The sequence below is a fragment of the Python bivittatus genome, unplaced genomic scaffold, assembly GCF_059951505.1.
Source record: "Python bivittatus isolate LINGU-HERP-01145 unplaced genomic scaffold, Pbiv_v1 ctg000330_np1212, whole genome shotgun sequence".
In the NCBI taxonomy this organism is placed as follows: Eukaryota; Metazoa; Chordata; class Lepidosauria; order Squamata; family Pythonidae; genus Python; species Python bivittatus.
Window position 1 is genome coordinate 54,354,949 of NW_028277058.1, and position 20,946 is coordinate 54,375,894.

The 20,946-nt window shown below is 40.4% G+C and overlaps 1 protein-coding gene across 7 annotated transcripts; it reads right to left on the minus strand.

The window, feature by feature from the left end:
• Positions 1-99: 99 nt before the first annotated feature.
• Positions 100-20,943, minus strand: RECQL (RecQ like helicase). Of its 7 annotated transcripts, XM_088141338.1 has the most exons (17): positions 20,767-20,834; positions 20,267-20,370; positions 17,692-17,812; positions 17,179-17,264; positions 16,591-16,785; positions 15,719-15,898; positions 12,674-12,780; positions 11,812-12,010; positions 10,307-10,473; positions 9,691-9,772; positions 8,848-8,996; positions 8,649-8,766; positions 8,408-8,546; positions 6,515-6,606; positions 4,028-4,244; positions 3,714-3,843; positions 100-2,682 (listed from the first exon to the last, which is right to left on the minus strand). In XM_088141338.1, exons 4-17 carry the CDS (start codon positions 17,195-17,197, stop codon positions 2,521-2,523), a joined length of 1,956 nt encoding a protein of 651 aa, XP_087997464.1. In that variant the 5' UTR covers positions 17,198-17,264; positions 17,692-17,812; positions 20,267-20,370; positions 20,767-20,834; the 3' UTR covers positions 100-2,520. The 7 variants fall into 7 exon arrangements, with proteins under 7 accessions (XP_087997464.1, XP_087997466.1, XP_007420991.1 ...); XM_088141340.1 differs by lacking the exons at positions 20,267-20,370; positions 20,767-20,834 and adding an exon at positions 20,926-20,943; XM_007420929.3 differs by lacking the exon at positions 20,267-20,370 and having other exon boundaries at positions 20,767-20,894.
• Positions 20,944-20,946: the final 3 nt, after the last annotated feature.

The window sequence follows — 20,946 nt, forward strand, 5'->3', positions numbered from 1 at the left end:
GTAATGACCTCTGCTTATCCCCCTCCTCTCCTTCAAAACTGAAATGTAAAATGCTTAACTGTTATAAAACTTTATTTAAGGAATTAGATTGAATGCTCTGAAAGCCCAATCTGCTGCATTAAGTTTATTTCCAAACATAAAGACCATCCCACAGGCAATTTAGCAGGTAAAATTGGAGGAGGATTGTATGACAGCAGTATTAAAAATATGTCCACTTACTCCCCCCTCCGTACGAAGAGGGAATTGAGAGTAGGGGATTTAATATTCAGCAGTTTGCTTTATTGCAAATTGGTGCTCTGTGAAAAAAAATTCAGATTTATTCTTTGAATTTCAAATGTGCCTGTTGGCCCCAAAACATTAGGAACCCTAATTTATAACAGTGATTTGTATTTGTAAAAGACCGTGAGAAAAGCCTTCTGGTGGAGATCATCTGAAAAGGTTTTCATTCTTCTGAGCTGGAAATAATATGGAAGACAAAGGACAGCTGTAGAACAGGAGTCCCTAAGCCTTTTGGCCAAGGGGAATTTTTGAAATATGGAGAGCATGTTACTGGCCCACTTACAAAATTGTGGCCAGTGATAACATCCCCAGATCTGAAATACCTGTGGGCTTCAGAGGTTCTCCTGAAAATACAGGTTATGCTTGAGGCAGGTGACTTTCAGCATGCTAGCTTCCTGGCTTTCTTAATTATTAAAAAATTATTCTTTTCAAGCCAAGGAAAAATACTGACCTAAAGAATATGACGGCAGGATGCTAATGCCCCCAGGTACCAAGCTGGAGAAGCAGGCTGCATGAAACAGAAGATCAGAATAGCGGGAACAAGTTAGGAAGATCACTAGAATTTGACACGCCTTCCTCTAGACCCGTGTTTTTCAACCTTGGCAACTTTAAGATGTGTGGATTTCAATTGCCAGGATTCCCCAGCCAGCCATGAATTTTGGGAGCTGAAGTCTACATATCTTAAAGTTGCTAAAGTTGAGAAACACTCCTCTAGACTAGCAAATGATACCCTGAGGAGCAACATTTGCTCAAGACTGTAACCTCATTCACATTGTACAAAATCATGGCCAAGCTTAGTGCAATGTGGGGATCCAGTCTGTTTTTATACAGGCCTAAACTATTACAATCCATCCTCACATACTTAAAAGAGTTTTCTATAAAGAATGGATATGAGTGAAGGCCCTTCACTAGGCACCCATTATGTTCTAACTCTTTTCTGCAAAACCTCAAGGAAAATCACATTTTCCTTTTAAACATTCAGGACAATCTTCAGAATTTCAAGGCAGCTTCTCGATATTCTGGGGACAATGCCTTTAATGTGATAATACAATACATTGTAGTTTTTTAAAATTCAAGAGAAAATACACTAGACTATGTAAAGGTTTTAATTGACATGTGTTAAGACATAAGCCATAATTAAAACCTTTTACAGATACTATTAGGGTGACTAGGGTTCAGAAACTGCTCCAATTTGATAATAAACATTTACTTTGAAATATTATTTCTATTATGTAGAAAGCAAGGCATGTTCTAAATCCTGGAGGTGTCTTCTTCATATAAGAACCCCATCAACTAGCTGAATTTAAAAAAAAAAACAAAGGGCTACCTTGAGCTCAAAGTTTTCATTCCCACTTATCAAGAGTGAATCGTTTTGTAATATAATCAGGAAGCCTGAATGCTTGCACAATACCAGTCACATCTTCAAGACAACATCAACATGATCCTTTGATTATGATGATTTTAAAAAGTGGAAACATAATACTAATGGAACTGTGTTCTATATTCATAGATGTTTTATACAGATGAAGGAAGGGCCTCTTTAAGTAATAGAACCCAAAGCCTTCAAGTATTCTTCTCCATTTAAAAAAATACTGGATCAGTTTCACTTGATATTTGGAACTGGAAACTTCATTCTACATAAATCCACTCAGATGTGTCTTTTAGTGATGGTGGGTAGAGTAAACACACTATCAGAAGCACTCTGTACTGAGTTCCCTGTTGAATATTTATTCCAGAAGTGGATTTTTATGGCCAATCACTGGATCACTTGACTTCCAGGAATTACTTTTGAAATTAGACACTTCCATCAAAATAAACTGCGCACCGGAGTTATCAAAGAGAAGTTACTCATGAACATTTTCATCAAGGTTTGAGCTTCATTTCAAGGCATTTTTATTTCAGCAGCAAATTGGAATATTTTATACACGGAAAGCCGTGCCTTTTTTTAAGTTACACTTCCTTTCCTGTATCCCAAGACTCTAGTACTTGCCTCAAAACCTCCAGGTCTATTACCTCATGTTTTATATCTGTATTTTTAAAACCTTGTATTGTTTTTGTTTGTTTAAAAAAAAAGCTAGAAAAGCATTTTCTTTTGCCAAAATGACTTTGTAAACAGGTAGTAGCAGCTGTGAGCAGCCAGCTTTGGGTGGCCTAGCTGCTTTCTCCAACCTCATCTTCCTGACTCTCTGGCCTGTCTTCCCCACGTGCAAAGATGTGCAGGTTGTCCAAAAACCCCACTTTTTAATCTTCTATGATCACAGGCTCATCTTCTTCATGAGCCATAAGTTTGACCTTTTTTGCTTTAATATGATCCTTTGAAGGAGGGTCACCTTCCTGTTTTTGGGATGTAACCTTCATTTTCTTTCCTGGGGTCCTCGGACTGGATAACGGAGAGCTTTTCACCTGTTGATCAAGCCATTTTTAACATATTCAGTCAAGTATAAACTATACATGGGTTGTTGTTGTTCAGTGGTTAAGTTGTGTCCAACTCTACGTGACCCCACGTGATACGTTATAGGTACAGGAAAGACATTGCTTTGATTAGACTAATAGTAGGCAAGTTGGTACCTTCCAAACATTTCCATCAACCCAAATCAGTATGGCCATTGCCAAGAGATTTTTGGCAGCTGTAGACCAAAACATCTGGAGGGCAACAGATTAACTTCCCTAGAACTAAATATTAGCAAGAGATACAGTAAACCAATACTAGCCAGTGATGCCAATGTGTTTCACATATTTGAAGTATGTACACCTATGACTATGCCACAGCTCTTTGGAACTGATCACAGAATCATTTAGCCGATGCACATGTCATGTTTTAGAATGGTGGCATTTAATGCAGCAGCTAGTGCAACCAGCCTTTAACTTCTTCAACGGCTCACACCAGCTTGCGAGTTTCACAGAGCTGAAACACCTTGTGACTACAGAGCTCCTACTCTAACTGTTCGAGTAAATCATGCACCAAGCAGTCACTTGTATAAGTTGCTCTCCTTACTCAAACATGCATTCAGGGACACATCCAGGGGAAAAGAGTATAGGGGTGGAATTTTGAAACAGGCAGTGTTCTCGCTACAAGTTCATTGGTACAAGGAAAACTACAGCCCCATCAAAATTCAAATCTGATTGAGTTTTGTTACCCTTGGAAGGTTCAAGGCTAACAGGAACTGTCTTGGGAAATCAACTCCAACAAGAAAGAGCTGCCTGGTCCAGAATTCAATATTACTATCTTGATATTTCTGGAAAGGCCGTTTAATTTTTAATTTGTCTCTTAAGATGTATTGGATCGTAAGTCAAGTGAAGATAGGAATAGTAAAATCCTAATGCACTCCTCAGAAATGTAAGCTACCAGGAACATTAACTCTGAAGTATACCACAGCTAGAATTACTAGATACTGTTGCTGAACTCTAAGGAAAAAAAAATTACATGGTCTCACCTTAGCAGTTTTATTTTTGCTCAGTATCAGCTGCATAGTGATAACATGAGCCTTATCTTTCAGAAGATCCGCTCTGGGTCCTATTTTCACATAGGATATTGTAGCAAAGGCTGTAAAACTGAAGTCTTCCCTGGAAGACAAAGCCCTTGGTTAACAGAAAATAAGGATTTAGAGAAGTTTCACAGGACATGCACTATGATTTGGCACCGATTGCTAAAATTAGCGATTTGTGAAAGAGGCACAACCACTGTGCTGATAAAGAATTTTTGTGGGTTGCATAGAACAGGCAGGTTAAGAAAAGCAACCAGACTTACTTCAGATATTGTTGCAGAATCAAATGGGCAATGATTCTCTCTAATACATCACGGGGAAGTTTGGGAGCAGCAATCTCTAATCCCAGTTTTGACAGACCTTTCCCTAGCCAAGCATCGATCAATTTCAGAGGAGTGAATTTCTCCCTCATTTGGTCCACTTGCTTTAAAATCTTGATGAGATCCCTGCAATGCCCCGTCACATCCATCTTCTCAAATGCTGAGAGGAGGAAATTAACACAAATGACCAAATATTAATCCCAAGGAAAGCTAAAAAGATAAAAGCAGTAATTAAATTCAGCTTCTGCCCTACATAGGGCCTTTTGTGTAATCGGCTCCCATGTTTCTAAATATGTAAAAGAACAGAAAGAAAAACATGGAAGAAAAACAAAAAACCCAGGAGAGTGGCCCAATGTAAGAAAAAAGTGAACCAAACAAATCTGAAAAATGCAGGTTCTCTTGTCAACAGGCCAAATCTTTCACATTTCTCATAGAGTGATCAGCTGCATCAACAACTTTCAGAGGCTCTGGGGACACATGAGATCAGGGCTCCAGACTGTGCATCTCGAATTTAAATCCTGCCTATCAAGGAAAGCCTATCCAAATCTATCAATAATGCCCTGGACGTTCATCTCCACAAACCAGTCACGTAATCACTGGTAAATCCTTTAAACTAATCTGTACTCCAAAGAAGAGAAAGGATAACTGAAAGGCTTACGTCTTTCAGCTTTTAACCACAGCTGGAACATGCAAGGTACAGAAATATTCAGTATTCCCTGCTGAGCCCAGCTTTCTAAATATTCCTTCAGATTCCTAGTATTGTCCTTAATATTAGGATCTATGGATGAAAGCACAAGTTTGTTGCTGGACTACCTTCCATTTCTTAATCTCAACTATGAAGCTCTTTGTAAGTTGAAGAACATTTTAGATAGAAACTTAGGTCCCTGGAAAAAATCCTGGTTGGGCATATTGTGTACCAAGCCTCACCCTTGTAGGAAGGATCTGAAAAAAAGTAACTGAGAAACAACCAGACAAAAAACACCTATATATTTTTACCCTGTGACGAAGGTACTGCCCCCTATGCAGGTTAGTTTGAACAAAATATTAGTGACTCAAATATGGAAAATCTCCAAACAAACCACATTTGGTTCCAAGCCAAGGAAACAAAGGATTCTGGGAATACTCTACAATGGCTAATTCGAATGGTTAAGGAATGTGAAATGCTGTTATCAGAGGAACTCAGCACCAAAAAGGACCATAAAAATGAGAGATACTGGAGTCATAAATTCCTTGCTCAATCCTCAGATAGGCAGACTTCCAGAATGACAGAAAAGTTGCTAAAGAAGAAGTACTGCAGAAGTACTCCAGATATTAGGAGTTTCATTTTAGCGATTAAATCTCAAGAAAATATACATCAATAAAGGTGTTTGATTACAACACTCTTTTACAACTTGGGAAAGAAAATGGTGTCATCTCAGATTATCTTATAAATTTCTGTCAATTGTGAAATAGGAATGATTAAGTAAATACAGTGGTACCTCGGTTCACGAATGCTTCTGTTCACGAACAATTCGGTTCACAAACAGCTCTGTTCGCAAAATTTTGCCTCCGTTCGTGAACGCCAGATCGGGTTACGAACAGGATCCAGAGCCATTTTCCCTCCCGTGACACATGGTCGCGGCTTCCTGTAGGGAGGGGGACTCTCCCTCCAAGCAGTAACCGCCTCCCCGCCTGCCTTCCTGTCCTCCACGCCAGAAGTCACATCAAGCAAGGTTAGCTTTCTCTCTCTCCGTACTGTACTTTGTGTCATATTTTTGCGGTTTAAAAAAAACAAAACATATGGTTCAGAACGGATTAACCGTAATTACATTGAACCTTATGGGGAAATTTGATTCGGGACGCGATCAAAAATCGGTTGGCGACCAAATTCGGAGGGGTCAGAACGGATTAACCGTATTTACATTGAACCTTATGGGAAAATTTGATTTGGTTCACGACCAATTCGGTTCGCGACCAGAGTCGCGGAATGAATTAAGTTCGTGAATCGAGGTACCACTGTATTAGATTGGGAAGAGCATAAAAGGATAACTCATGCCTAAGACACTTCAGCTATCCAAAATGGGCAGCCCGGTCCTTTCTCATTTGCATATGATTCAAACAGACCTCTTACGCAAATGCCTTATAAGCCCTGATAGAGAAATTGTTATTCATCTGATTTGTGAATGCTATGCTATGCTACACTAATTTTCATCAGCAGGAAAGTCTGACGGTATTCTTAATAATCTCTAATTGTGTTTGGTGAACCGTTACACTAATGACTGAACTAATGCAGAGATGTGCAAGGGGATTTTTGGATCCAGACTCACAACCAGCTTACGCCTATGCAAATTATCATTTTCATCTTCAACACTCTTAAAACTCCACTCTGGAAAAACTGATTTAGTAGCGGTTCCCTTCATTCATTTTTCTCTCCCCTACTCCCCCACTTACACTCTTCTTGGCAGCAGTTATCACACATTTTATTACAATTGGCAGAATCCCAGGCCTCATCAAAGTGATGAGCAATCTGGACTCGGCGGCACCTGCAGCAGAAATACCAAAGTCAGAAGCAAACAATGGGTGTGTTCGCTCCACCACCCACAGACTACCAGTCTTTAAAGTATTGGACAGAAGAATGTTGAATGAGAAGGACTGCAGATAAACCACGCACTGAATCCAAAAGTGAACTGCTGAAAACGGGCTGCCAACAAAGAAGCCTCCATTCCTATTTCAGTTGCATCTGTTGACTAAATCTTCACACCCACTTGTCTGTCTGGAATTCTTTTTCTTTCAACAATTTAGATCAATACAGGGCCTTAGGCACGTGCATGAATCCCACATATTGGTCACATGACCGTGAGCTGTGATTACGGGAGAGCGAAGATTCCCATTTTAAGTGCACCACTCTCCAGATGGAATTACATGGGATTAAGCATGAACTGGCGCATGGATACACCTTTGGATACTACCAAAGTTGGATGAAGGGTAGATGCAAAAAGTGCCATCGCATTAATACAAAAAGTTTGTTTCACTGGAAGAACTGTCTTCCTATCAAAACTAGGGTATGTACTGGTTAAATTTACATTCTTCAGGAGCTTACGGCAATATACTTAGCACATGTTCCTCCATTTTTTCCCCTTTAATATAAATCCTATGAGGCAGACTGGGCTAAGGGATGATGAGTGGAATGTCACCCAGTGAGTTTCCCCAATCAAGGGTGTATCTGAATTTGGGTCCCTTTGGTCTTAGTCCAGCACCTTAAGTATTTCATAACGCAGCATCTCCGCACTAGCTCTACACACAACCTTGAAAGCTTATGAAGGCGGTCTTTGCAAATCATGATTTTGCAAAGCAGGGCCTAGCCCCTGATCCTTCCACATCTCTCTTCCTTACCCACCTTTGAGTACTAGATCTGTACCATAATTCCCTTTAACTTGCATGTTTTACAATCTCGGTTAACAGGGATTCTGCCTTAACATTAGCCATGCTTAGCAACCCTGCAGGAATTATGCAAGATCAAGTTTCAGGATGACAAAGGAGAAGAGGGGAAGGAAAGAAGTATGCATTTCTAAGGCTAGAAGAGGACAACCAGCAGCAAGGTGGGTGGATCTCAGTTACAGTGGTGATGAGTGCACCACTGGAAGACCTGAAAGACCAGGTTAGGGACAGACTGTCATGGAGAAAATCTATCTGTATGGTTGCTAGGAGTCGAAAATGACTTGATGGTACATAATCAATCAATCAATTTATGCATAATGATTTGCCTGGTCCAACAATAGATCCAAACTGACTCACACTGATCTGGGAAACAACATGCTTATTGATAAGGGAAGAGAGAGTAACCGTTTTTTTCAAGCTGAAACTGGCTTATTTGAACTCACACATTGTGGTAAGCTGTAATGTGATTTGATTTTCAATTAGCTCATCCTCTGAACCCAATCACTGTGTTTTGTAAACCATGCTTTATCCCCAAGATATATAAATCCAGCCAACAGTGCCTTATTCAACACAGGCTAAAAATTATGGTTTTGCATGAGGTGTGAACCCAACCAGTCCAAACTTTATACGGCCGAGAAGGGGACCTCAAAAACATCTACAACCATTGAAGGAATATGAATTTAAAGAAAAAAACAGTTTGGAGGGCAGATAAAAATTCTATCAACAGCAAGAAGATGTATAAGAAGTAACACATTCCCTGCCAGCCAACCAACCCAGTTACCTTTTCAGTAAAACAACGGAACATATAACTGAACAAATTCTACACAAACTTCACCAGCAACATTTGGACAGTAATTTCAACCCACAAAGTACCTGTCAGCCCCATCAGTCACAAAAACCACTTGCCTTCTCATATCGTGACAGTAGGAAACCATGTCATACAGTTTCCGTTGCCCCACATTTTCCATCACCACCATAGTGCTGATTCTGAATATGTCTCCAAAGCCATAATATAAGATGCAATCAGCTCTCTGGTCATCCCGACCTGGAATGTTTTTTTTTTTAAAATAAATAAATAAAGATAAATTTTCACCCACAGCTAGGAAACACAAATCTCTCCCCAGAATACATCCTCAATTAAGTATACCTGCACGCCCGCTCTCCTGGTAGTAATTTTCCATGGATTTACTCATTGAATGATGTATTACGAACCTCACATCTGGCTTATCGATTCCCATACCAAAGGCAACAGTGGCCACAACAACCTGAAACATAAAGGCAACGAAAATCAGGACATAAGTCATCCAAGTTGAATTAAAAAAAACCTTCTGTATCACAGACTCCACCTGGATTTCGTTGGCACACCACCGCTTGTGAACTCTGCTCTTATCTTTGGGCTCCATATTGGCGTGGTAAGTACCTGCTTTAATCCCCAACTTGTGTAAATTCATAGTAACTTGTTCAGCATCTTTCTGGGAAAAGCAGTAGATAATTCCTGTATCAACAAAATAAGTAAGACTAAATATAAGCAAAGGACAGGGGCATTTAACTCATATAGCATAGTGGCACTCAGAAGGGATAAGAAAACGTTCCGTTTGGTGAACCGAACAGTTGGTTTTGGGTGGTTCATGCTTGAACTGAAACACACACGAGGCTGATATGGGCCGAACCTTGGCTGTTCCTGGGAGAAGGACTTCCAGGGGGCAGAGGGGAGAGGCAGGGAAGGCTTAATAGCAGAAAAGAGCCAAGGCTGAGGGGTTTCCTTGATCACAACCATGGCAGCAGTGGATGAGGGGAAGTGAGGGGAGGGAGCGGTGAAAGCACTGAAAGAGAAGAGGCAAGTAGGCCACTGGGATTTGCTATGATGGGACGCTGGTGGTGGCAGCTGACGGGAGGGAGGAAAGAGGAGCGCTAGGAAGATGGAAGGGGCAGCTCTGGCTTTTTGTCCTATAAAATCACTCCACCATTGCTGACAATTTTGCTTCAGCTCAAACCCAGAGCAAAAAAATTCCACAGCAGGTCCTTAACTTCCAGAAGGCAATGTGTTTGTTTGGTTAGGTTCAAAACAAAACACATTTTCTATTTTGTGCATGCCCTTAGTACTCAGATAAGGTGTGGGAAGAGGCTAACAATGGTGCTCCCTCAAAGATGCTAACATGTTCTAGGAAGGGAGTCTTTAGAGTGGTCACCTGAAAGGCCTTTGTATCTTCCACTGATGAGTTTCACAATATCCTCAATGCAATTCTGAGCAGATGATGGCTTCTGACGAACCTAAAATGATTTAAAGGCATTCAAAAATCCCTTCTTTTAAGTCATTTAAGCCTTATATAAATTTAAAATTAGAAACAGTCTTTCAGTAAGGAATGCTAAGTCAGTATTTTTCAACCTTGGCAACTAAGATGTGTAGACTTCAATTCCCAGAATTCCCCAGCCAACAGGCTGGCTGGGGAATTCTGGGAATTGAAGTCCACACATCTTGAAGTTGCCAAGATTCTAAAGCACTGTTCTAAGTAAATAAAATAAGAGCAATGAAAGCAGAAAGGACAAATTATATAATGATCTCCAGATTTGAGATCCAGCCTGGACATTCTTCCAGAAGACATACAGGTGGTGATGTTGTACTTTACAACCGCATCACTTAGCAACGGAAAGTCACTCTCTGGGGGAGATGGCAGCGTACAAATTTAATAAATAAATAAATTCTGCTCCTGATTGTGGTTGTAAATCGAGGACTACCTGTAAGGGCAAATTAGAATAGATTTTAGTAGTCTGAAAAAGGGTGGGGAACTAACATAACAGAAATACCTCATAATAAAGATTGGGCCGGTTGAAGGATGCTGTGAAGGTGATGCACTTTTGCACGCAAAGGATGTTCTGTGCATCACGTAGCACATGTCCTGTTGCAGTCGCAGTCAATCCAATCAATGGAGCATTGGGAAATTGCCGTTTTAAGATCCCAAGCAATTTGTAATCTGGATGTATGTGAAAGAGAAGAGCAGAGATGTTACATGATAAGAGTTCCTAATGTTTACCACCATTATATTCCTCTAAATATACACAAGTTTGGTGTAGTGGTTTAAGGCACCCGGCTAGAAATCAGGAGACTGCACAAAACTAGTTGGGTGACTTTGGGCCAGTCCCTCTCACTCAGCCCTAGGAAGAAGAAAGCAGTGGCAAACCACTTCTGAAAATGTTGCCAAAAAAATTGGCCTTGTCCAGGCAGTCGCCAGGAGTAAAAACTGACTTGAAAGTATACATAAAATAATGTTTAAAACTTAGGTTACTAAGTTTTCATTTCAAGAGACAATAACTCTCTCTTAGTAATAAAAAACTTTCCAAAGCTTGGGTTCTGGGGAATCTTATTTCCCTTCCCATCCCCTAAATAAGATCAGTAATAACAGACATGTTTTTCCAGAACATTTGTTATTTGCTATTACTATCAATCTGCAGTTCTGTATGGCAAGCACTGAACGTGACATAATATTCATAATCATTTCATACAGGTGGGGGAAAGACCCAAATAAGCCTAACCAGCATTTTAGAATTCCCTGAAACATCAAAAAGATTTCCACATCAGGTAGGATGATATACTAGAAAATAAAACTAGATGTCTTCTTAATGGAAACCATCTGAATTTAAAATGCCTTTTTTCTGTCTGCATCAGTATTCAGATTTCAACTGCTTCATGCAATATTATTTGGTCTCTCTTCAGATTGTATAAATCTTTCATCTTTTAAGAAGGATTATTGGTAAGCCACAATTCATTGTAGCAAGTTCTCCAGCAAGAATTAAAAGTGTACCAGCAACTGGGGAGACTGATTGTACAAGGAAGATCACTTCCAATAAAAAATACATTTTTCCATCATGGTGTTTCACAGAAACTAGTACAATATCCAAACGTTCATATTGAAAAGGGGGATAGAAATGTTACACCTATACAAGGAGCTGCTCACAATAGGACATAATCCAGCAACAGCATGAAGCTATTGAAACAGATGGTTAGTAGCACTTCCATTTCAACTGCACACAATTGAAGTGGATGACCCACAATCCATAGGCCGTTTGATATCCTTGTGTGTAAGCCTTTGGCCACAAAAAATTGTCTGCGGTCACTGTATTAGCTTAACTGTCCAACCAGACAATTCTTCAAGAGGACACAAGACTTCCCAGAAGCTTCTTCCTACCTGAACTTCAGGAAAATTTAAACACAAAATAAGTAGAAACATACTCAATAAGGTTATTGGGCCACTTCATTCAATAATCCCTAGAATAATTTGTTTAAGTTGTTTAAATTTGTTAATTTAATATACCAGGTCTGAAGTCATGCCCCCACTGGCTACAGCAATGGACTTCATCCACGGCAATCCGGGTCAGATGTCCTCCTTGGTAAGCTTTTTCTAGCTTTGACATAAACATCTTGCTTTTCGCTATCTTCTCTGGCGTCACATAAATAAGCTTTAGCTGGGAGTTCCGAGACAGCATTTCGGCATGAACCCACTTTACATGTTCCTGTGGGGGAAGAAAAAGAAAAAGAAGTCTTTCCTACTGCTGTTGTTCAAGTCCATTAGAAAATGCTAAGACTTGACTCAGTATGGGTCAGTCAATCCATCTCAGCAATCAGCCTTTGGCAAAGGCACAAACCACCTTAGATATTTCCAAATATCATTTTCTAATGTTTATGTTGTTGTTCTTCCTGACTGAGGTGCAGAAAATTGGGCACAGATGCACCATGCATCTGACTGTACTGGTAATGTGTTAAACCAGTGTTTTTCAAACTTGGCAACTTTAAGATGGGTTGACTTCAACTTCCAGAATCCCTCAGCCAGCATGGGTTGAAGTCTACCCATCTTAAAGTTGCCAAGTTTGAAAAACACTGTGTTAAACTGTGGTCCAAATATTCACCCAAAGTATGATAATCATTGTTTTGTTTTGTTTTTAACAAGTGCCTAATCCAAGTCTCTTTTTCAGAGAAGTGGTCCTTCACACCTACAACTGTCACACTGGACATCCTGGCTGAGGCTTTTGGGAGCCATTATAACACATAACAGAGAGCCATGGGTTCACAAGCAATCTCAATCACTTACGGCTGCTGCTTTCAAAAACAAACATCTCTGTTGGGGAGTCTATACAACAACACCCAAGCCTAGTAACTAGTTTGGCACCCAGCCATACCTTGCTGCTGGAAGCATTTAGTAAAGTTGCTGATATACCCAGCTGGTCTAACATCATTAGCTGATCCTCCATAAGGGAGATGAGAGGACAGATCACAAGTGTGAAGCCTGGAACAAAAGGATATCACATGACTCAGTCACTGGAGAAATATAATTTCTTTGTTGGCACATCTTCATTTAATAGAAAAATGTAATACTGAAGAAGGAAACCTGTTCAGTATTTATTCAAAAGGATGCTCATGTTTTAGAATCATATTTGTTGTTCTTGTTCAGAGACAGGAATGTCAAGAGCCACAACCTGCATATATTAGGAATGACTAAGGATATGTTTATTGCTAAACATGAATTGATTCCAATAACATAATGGTCACATTCACCCAACACACTAACCACAGTGGGAATAGCTTGAATTTAACTTATTGCTATCTCAGATTAATACCTAAGTTTCAATTTCAATAGAGGAATATAATACTGCAAATGTTGTACTATGTCTATACCTACAAAGATCAGAATCGTGCAGGCAATGGTTTTTCTATGGTAGCAAAAGTTAGACTTTGAAGAAACAGGGTAGGATAGTATTGACGCTTTTGAACTCGGGTGGTGGTTGAGAATACTATGGATAGCCAAGAAGATAAACAATGGATTATAGAACAAATCAATCCACAGTTCTCTCATGAGGCATAAATGACCAGGCACAAATTATCATGTTTTGGGCATATTAGGCAAAGACCTAGCTCTCTTGTTAAGCATATAATACTGGGAAAGATGGAAGGAAAGAGAAGAGGACGACAGCAGCAAAGTAGATGGACTTGATTACATTGGTGATGGGTGCCCTGTTGGAAGACTTGAAGGATCTGGTTGAGGACAAATAATCCTGGAGAAGGTCTACCTATGTGATGACACCAATTTGCAGGCAAATAATCGATCAATACTGTAGAAAAAAGGCTATTAAAAATTTCTTCAAAAGGACTCTGTTTTGGAATCATATCTCCTGTTCTTTTTCTGAGATAAGAATGTCAAGAGCCACAGTTCACGTAGTTAAACAAGATGCGTATAATTAAGGATATGTTTATTGCTAAATATGAACTTTTCCCGGTCCTTAGACTAAGATTCCAAACCAAATAATGGCCACACTCATACAACACATTAATCCACAACAGGAATAGCTCAGATCTCTCCTCCTCTTCAGCATTATATCTACAGATCTATAGTTCTGTGGCTTACAGGTAGTCCTCGGCTTATGTCTGTTCATTCAGCAACCGTTCAAAGTTACGGCAGTGCTGAAAAAATGGACTTATGACTGGTCCTCTAAGTTCCGCCCATCGTAGTGTCTCCACAGTCACGTGATCGCAATCCAGGTGCTCAAATGCCCAGCTCACAATTACGACATCATATGATCACCATTTGAGACCTTCCCTGCCAGCTTCCCACAAGCAAAGTCAATGGGGAAGGTGGCAGGGAAGGCTGCAAGTTGCCCCAGTAAGTTGCTCCTGCCACTTTTTCTCCCAAAGAGCCTGCTACAGAGTATGACATCCCAGGGATCTTGTACTCTGTAGCATTCCCCATCCTCCTGCAGCCACCACCAGCCCTCCCACAGCCCCCAGCGCCCACCTGTGGCACCCTGCCGCACTCTTTACCTAGAACTCCTGCTTCTTCCCACTTAACAACCTGTGCATCCTAAGGTTACAATGGCAACTGGGACTGCCGGGATTGCCATCGCTAAGTGGTCATGTGATGTCACACTTTACGACTGCATCGTTTAATGATGGCTATCCCAGTCCCAATTGCCATCATAACCCAAGAGCCACCTGTATTTAAAAGTCTGGTAATGGCATCCAAACACCTCAAATATTTCAAAATATAGGTGGTCCTTGCTTAACGACCACTCATTCAGTGACCATTCGAACTTATGACAATGCTGAATGAATGGTACTTATGACAAGTTCTCATAGTTGCGGCCATCAAAGCATCCCCACAGTCACATGATCATCATTTGCGACCTTCACTGCCAGCTTCCAACAAGCAAAGTCAATGGGGAAGCCGGCAGGAGGTCACTATGGTGACCACATGACCTTGTTCTTAAAGAAGGCTCGGGAATCACTTAACGACAGCAACCAGAAGTGCTGTAACTGCGTTGCTAAGCAGCACAGTTACGTGATGTTGCACTTCACGACTGTGTTGTTTAGAGATGGAAATTCCAGTCCCAATTGCTGACTTTAACCGAGGGCTACCTGTATTCTATGCTGTAATTCTTCCCTACTGAACTGCATGAAATTGGGCACAAATGTCTGTAATGTGAATGTTCCTCATCCTGGAGATTATTCCCTTCTTAATAGATGAACATTGTGTATCCATATATGTCTGCATATACATGTACATGTCTGAAGCCACGCTACAACCAAAAGGCAGGGACAAGACAAAAAACGTGAATAACTACCAATCAAAGTTTATTGCCTGTAGAATAAGGTGCACTTTCAAAAATATTGATCCCCAACTGCACCTGCCAATCATTCTCTCTAAAACACACAAGACTGTCACGTATAGAAACTCACAGTGCACATATAACCCTTCCCTTTCCTCTTCCTCTTTCAGAAGGAACAGTAAAATAGAACCTCTCCCCCCAAAAAACCAGGTGGTGATTGGGAAAAGAAAAAGGAGAGAACAAAACTGGATGAAGATGAAGCAATAGGAAGAAGAACGAGTTGTCCTATTTTGCTGTTCAAAAAGGCTTAAACTGACTAGCCAAGCAGCCATTAACCTTAAAGCTAAGCATTAAAAGCAACTATTACTTTTTGGCAAGAATGCTTGCAGTCATTTATACCTCTTACCCATTATTTTGTTTTCTTTTAATCTTATCAGCAGATGGAAGTTAATTCCCTTAAATAACTATTTGGGAGGAAAAATGTCTTTCTATCTATCTGCCCCAACTTATCGGAAGAGCATTAGGTTGGGAATGGCTGTTAGAACATTATCCAAAATGAATCCATTATTTGTTACTGACTTCAGCCAATAACAGTTGCTTGACTTACAAAGCCCAGGTACTTACCCTGAGAACATTCTGCTGGCAACTGATAACACAGACTCTTTCCCCCTCCAGTGGGCATGACAAGGAATACATCTCTTCCTGCCATTGTTGCATTAATTGTCTCCAATTGCAAGAGCCTAAATTTCTGGAGGCCAAAGTTCTTTTGTAACACATCCTTAATCTTTGTGGACCATGGAAAGTCTGGGAAAAGAACATTTAAAAACAAGTCTGAGGTTCATTTGAGAACAGAAAGACAGTTAAAGAGCTTTTTCTGCAAAGGGACAACAGTGAATCAAGTTTTCTAAAGTAACTTCGAACTCCCCAAACTGAAAGTACTGTACTGTACTGGGATGGACCACTCAGTTGGAAAGCCTCAGCCAGAAAACAAGGTGTAGAACTATTTGCTTTTCCACCTCCATTTTTCTCTCCTCTACAACCAATATACTCATTGTGCAGTAGAAACAAGAATCAAAGGCCAGCATGCTAAGATCCTTTTGAGAAACCAAAGGTAATTCTCCATTCTGAAGTCAACTATGAAAAAGTCAACTAAAGCCAAGTTCTTTTGATCTAAATGAACATCAAACTGGTGATTATTTGTGTGTCAAAATGTTGTGACAGCTTAACATACCAGTGAAGAATCTGTCCCAAATTTAGATTCATCTGAAGCAATAAGAGACTGAACTATGCATGAACTATGGATATGCACAATGTGCAGTATAGGAATTGTGCTGCTTCCATCTCATTTAATTGAAAAACAGATGTACATAAAATTAACAGCCTTTGTATTTAATAGTGGTGATAATCTTTTGAATACTGAATATGTTAATTAGATCACTGTTTGACTTAAATGACATTATAAAGACTCAACAAAAATTGAGCCTGAACTTGGAGACCTTCTTTGTTCCAGTCCTCAGCTGTTGATTCAGTATCTTTGCTACTCCCACTTTCTGTGCCAGAAAACTGTGTTATTTTCTTCTTCAAGATGGTCTTCTTTTGAATAAGTTGCTGCTGATGTTCAAGAAGATCTTGAATCTGGATTTCCAATGCCTGCAGTTCATTGTCAACAGACACCAGTTCCTCCTGCAGCACTGGAATAGAGAAAATGTCACAGCATACATTGCAGCCTTTTTTCCACTTGTAGTGGGCAATTAATCCACCCCAGTTTCAATGCAAGGAATTATCATGCTTTTTTCTTTCTCTCATACTTGCTCCAACCAAGCTTCCAACTAGCTCTGAAGAAATGTTCCATATGACTAAACCCGTTAATCCTGATTTCTAGTAAGGCTTCTTCTCCCCAAACTAAAAGCTAATTTCAGTCTTGTTATTTCACATTCTGTTTTATGAAGTTTGGTCCAAATCCCAAAGAATAATGAAATGTATCCATGCATACAGTTATGGCATTCCCATTTCTTTTCTGAATAAAAAACCATATAGGCTGTTGCTAATAGTACCAAATAAACTGTCTTGGAAGAATGACTTACCTGAAAGAGTTGTTGACATCTTCTTTAAAGTTCTGAAGTGCTTAACAGGCAAATATTGATCAAACCAATCCTCCAATAGTTTCTTCCTGAAAAAATAAGTTGACTGAATGCCTTCTACATAAGGAGAGAATAGTCTTTTTGTGGGTCAGGGCTTTTTAAAAACTGGTATCTACTGATCATAGGAGTATGGTCAGCGATATGATGGTATCAACAAGTGTCTGAGTTCAAAATGTTCAGCCTTTGGGATGTGAATTGTTGAGAGAAGTCATCTATTTTGCCTTTTAAAATTCCCCCCAAATGTAACAGACTACATAAAACTTACACGGGAAAACAACATTTCTATCAGTGCTGGAAAGAATCAAAATTTTACTCTAATATCCTGTAATTATACTGGATTATGCTCACTATATATTTTATGTTAATATAGGAGGATGAATAAAAAGCCAGGTTTGAACTGAGGAGGTTTGTGTTTAAACCCTGTTCAATGGGCTTAGCATTCCCATCCCCACTTACAACTCATTAAACTCAGCAGGTTGACAGACATCATGTAGCACTTAGGATCTCCAACATGCCACTGGTCCTCAACTGACAAAATTCTTGTGAGGAATGAATACATTCTATTCTGCCCTGAACTCTGTGGAGGAGAACAATAATAGAATGTCATTAAGTAGCCTTTTGCATTTTAACAGTTTATTACATTACTCTACTATTGATAGACTAATTAGCTTCAGTTTTTTTTTTTCAATCCACAAATCTTAAACTAAAAACTAAGATCACGGTGCAAAGCCCATAAGAAAATACCCAAAAACTACAGTAATGTAATACTTTTATAAAGTAAGGGCCAACTAAAAAGTCATAAAATAGCAAACAAGCTTATGGTTTCTCCAGAACTATGCACCACCCTGAATATCAGGAAAAGCAGAGAAGGAGCAGAAGTTTAAAAAGCTGGCATGTCATCAGTGTTGGAAGAGATTGTTGATTGGACTGGATTAAATTCTTCTACGAGCTATGCAGGTTTCAATTATTTTTAGTGATGTTGGGACAAAGGCAGATGTAGAAGATAAGCAAGTCTTTATTTTTCAAAATATGAAATCCAACAGTTGATCTATTTCCTTTCTTTTATACAACCTACTGTTGCCACTAGAGAGCAGCATACAATTTGTTCAGTTCATCTTTTTGGATGAATTCTGGAAGTTGAATTCCATACATCTTCAAATTGCCAAGATTGAGAAACACTGCTATGGAGCTTCTTTGAGGGGGGGTGGGGGGGTACTTTCAAGTCAGCGTTGACTCCTGGCAACTGCCTGGACAAATCCCTGCAGTTTTCTTGGCAAGATTTCAGAACTGGTTTGCCATTGCCTGCTTCCAAGGCTGAGAAAGTGTGACTGGCCCAAAGTCACCCAGCTGGCTTTGTGCCTAAAGTGGGACTAGAACTCATAGTCTCCCAGTTTCTAGCCTGGTGCTTAACCACTACACCAAACTGGTTCTTTGCTATAGAGCATAGAAAGCATCAAAACAAAGACAAGCCAAAGTGAATAACAAAGATGCAGCCATTAGCACTTTGCAAAACAAAACCCTGTATTTCACTTAAGTATTAAATCTTAAAATAACTGTAGATTGCAGAGGGGACTTGCACAGAAGTCTGCCCTAACATTATATTCATCAGAGGAATTCCATCAAATCTCTCTGCCTTTTGAAGTTTCGTCCGTTCCCTTCCAAGAAACATTCACCTAATTACAACTCCTTTTTCAACATCACATGAAAGCTTTCTTAAACAATGCAATCTTATATGTCAAGTTTATTCCAGATAATTTCACAAGCAGAACCTCCTTCTCCAACACTAGCTTTCTATGTTGAGGAAAAAAATATGAAATACTGAAACTTCTGAATTCCCCACTCTGCCCATGCTCTGTAGTGGATCAGCTCAGATATAAATTTGGCATTTGAATGAGAGCTACAAAGCTCACAGCAACTACATCTGTGGAATTTCTGCTTGTTAGATAGCATTTCAAAGTAGAGGACCTGGCACTTCAACCATTACAAGAAGTCTTTACCATTGTCATTTTTACTATTTTCTATCTGCTTCCCCCTCAGAATGGAATTTCTACACAGAAATATGCTAACTAGATGAAGCTCCAACATCAGGTTTTTGCAGCACCAGTGCTATCTAGGAGTTTGCTTCCAAATGTGGCAGGCAAACAATTTTTCATGGACTTAATTTTTTTAACCATGTTAAGTTTACCAAATATCCTCTCCTGTAAAAAAAAAACGGCCCTACCATCTCCACTGACATCTCAGTATCACTACCAACCCTTTCAGAGAATTTTTAGTACTGGAATTCCTAGATAAGATATATCTCCCTTGAACAATCACTCCCTTCTGTCATAATTAGTGATAATGATATGGCCTGAGTTGCCATATCAGCCTCATGCAGGAAAAAAGAACAGAATTTTGTGAGATTACAATCACGTAGTAATAGATAACAAACGTATTTCATGTAATATTTGGTGGATGAGTCCCTAGAACAGCTTATCATACAAATATTTTCTTCAAGACAGGTGACGCCTTACAAATCTTAGTCATGGCTCTCTACACTCAGTTCCGATTCAAATCTGCACTCGTGACTTTGGCAACTAGCAAATATATTTAGTTTGGACAGAAAAAACAAATCACCACTTTCATCTCCCCTTTATTTCACCCCGGCAGGAACTCTGGCTGTTTGTACAACACCTTTATCCAGGTCCAAACCTAGCAGCTTTATTTGCACATCATGCTTAAACATGGTTAGATGGATTTGGGGAAAGCTGAGTAAGCAATGGTTAACTTAAGTTAAGCATGTTGTGTGAACACAGTCAGTGTTTCTGAATCAATAAGTATCTGGCTTTTCTGGATGATGCTCAGTAACACCCCTAGACGTGCAGGATGCAGTTTTTTCTCTCTCATTTGCAATGTGAGAAAATAACACTGGGTCACAGAGTGGCATAAACCCCTCCTCCTTTATTGCTTTTCCCTTGCAACATGGGATAGCAGCCCTGTCCTTAGTGCAAGACAGCCATCAACCAAGTCCCATTCCTTCAATCCAACCTACCTCACAGGGTTGTTGTGGGGGAAACGGGAGGAGGGAACCCTATGTTCACAGACTTGAAATCCTTGATGAAAGGATATAAATCCAACAAATACATATATCAGGTTCTTGTGGGGAAAAGGAATAAGATTAGATTAGCCTCAGCCAGTGTTTCTCAACCTTGGCCGCTTCAAGACGTATGGACTTCAATGCCCAGAATTCCCCAGCCACATTCTCCTGGGGAATTCTGGGATTTGGAAGTCCACACATCTTAAAGCAGCCGCTGGCCTAGACGACTATTATCGGCTTCCCTCTCAAACCCACCCTCCGGGACACAGGAACGCCTTGTAGGGCTGGGTCAGCCGCGGTATCTTTAGAGGGGCGGGAAAACAACACGGGGCCACACCGCAGGGTTGTTGTAGTTACCCATTCTCTCAGACCGCATACGTAACGTCCCTCCCCAGGCGGCGCTGGGCCTCGACCTACGCAACGCCCGACGCCTTCCCCTTCCCAAACTGACGAACCTCTCCCTCGCTTTCCCTTCCGCCCCGCTCAAGAAATTCCAGCCGGCATCTCAGCCCCGCCCCTTCCGTTCCCCGCCGCCCTTTCTGGCCTGCCCCAGCCAATCCGCCGCCCGCCGCGGCGCGCGCCCCGCTCGTTGGCTCGCGCTTCCCCTCGGCCACCTCAGCGCAGCCGACGCTCCG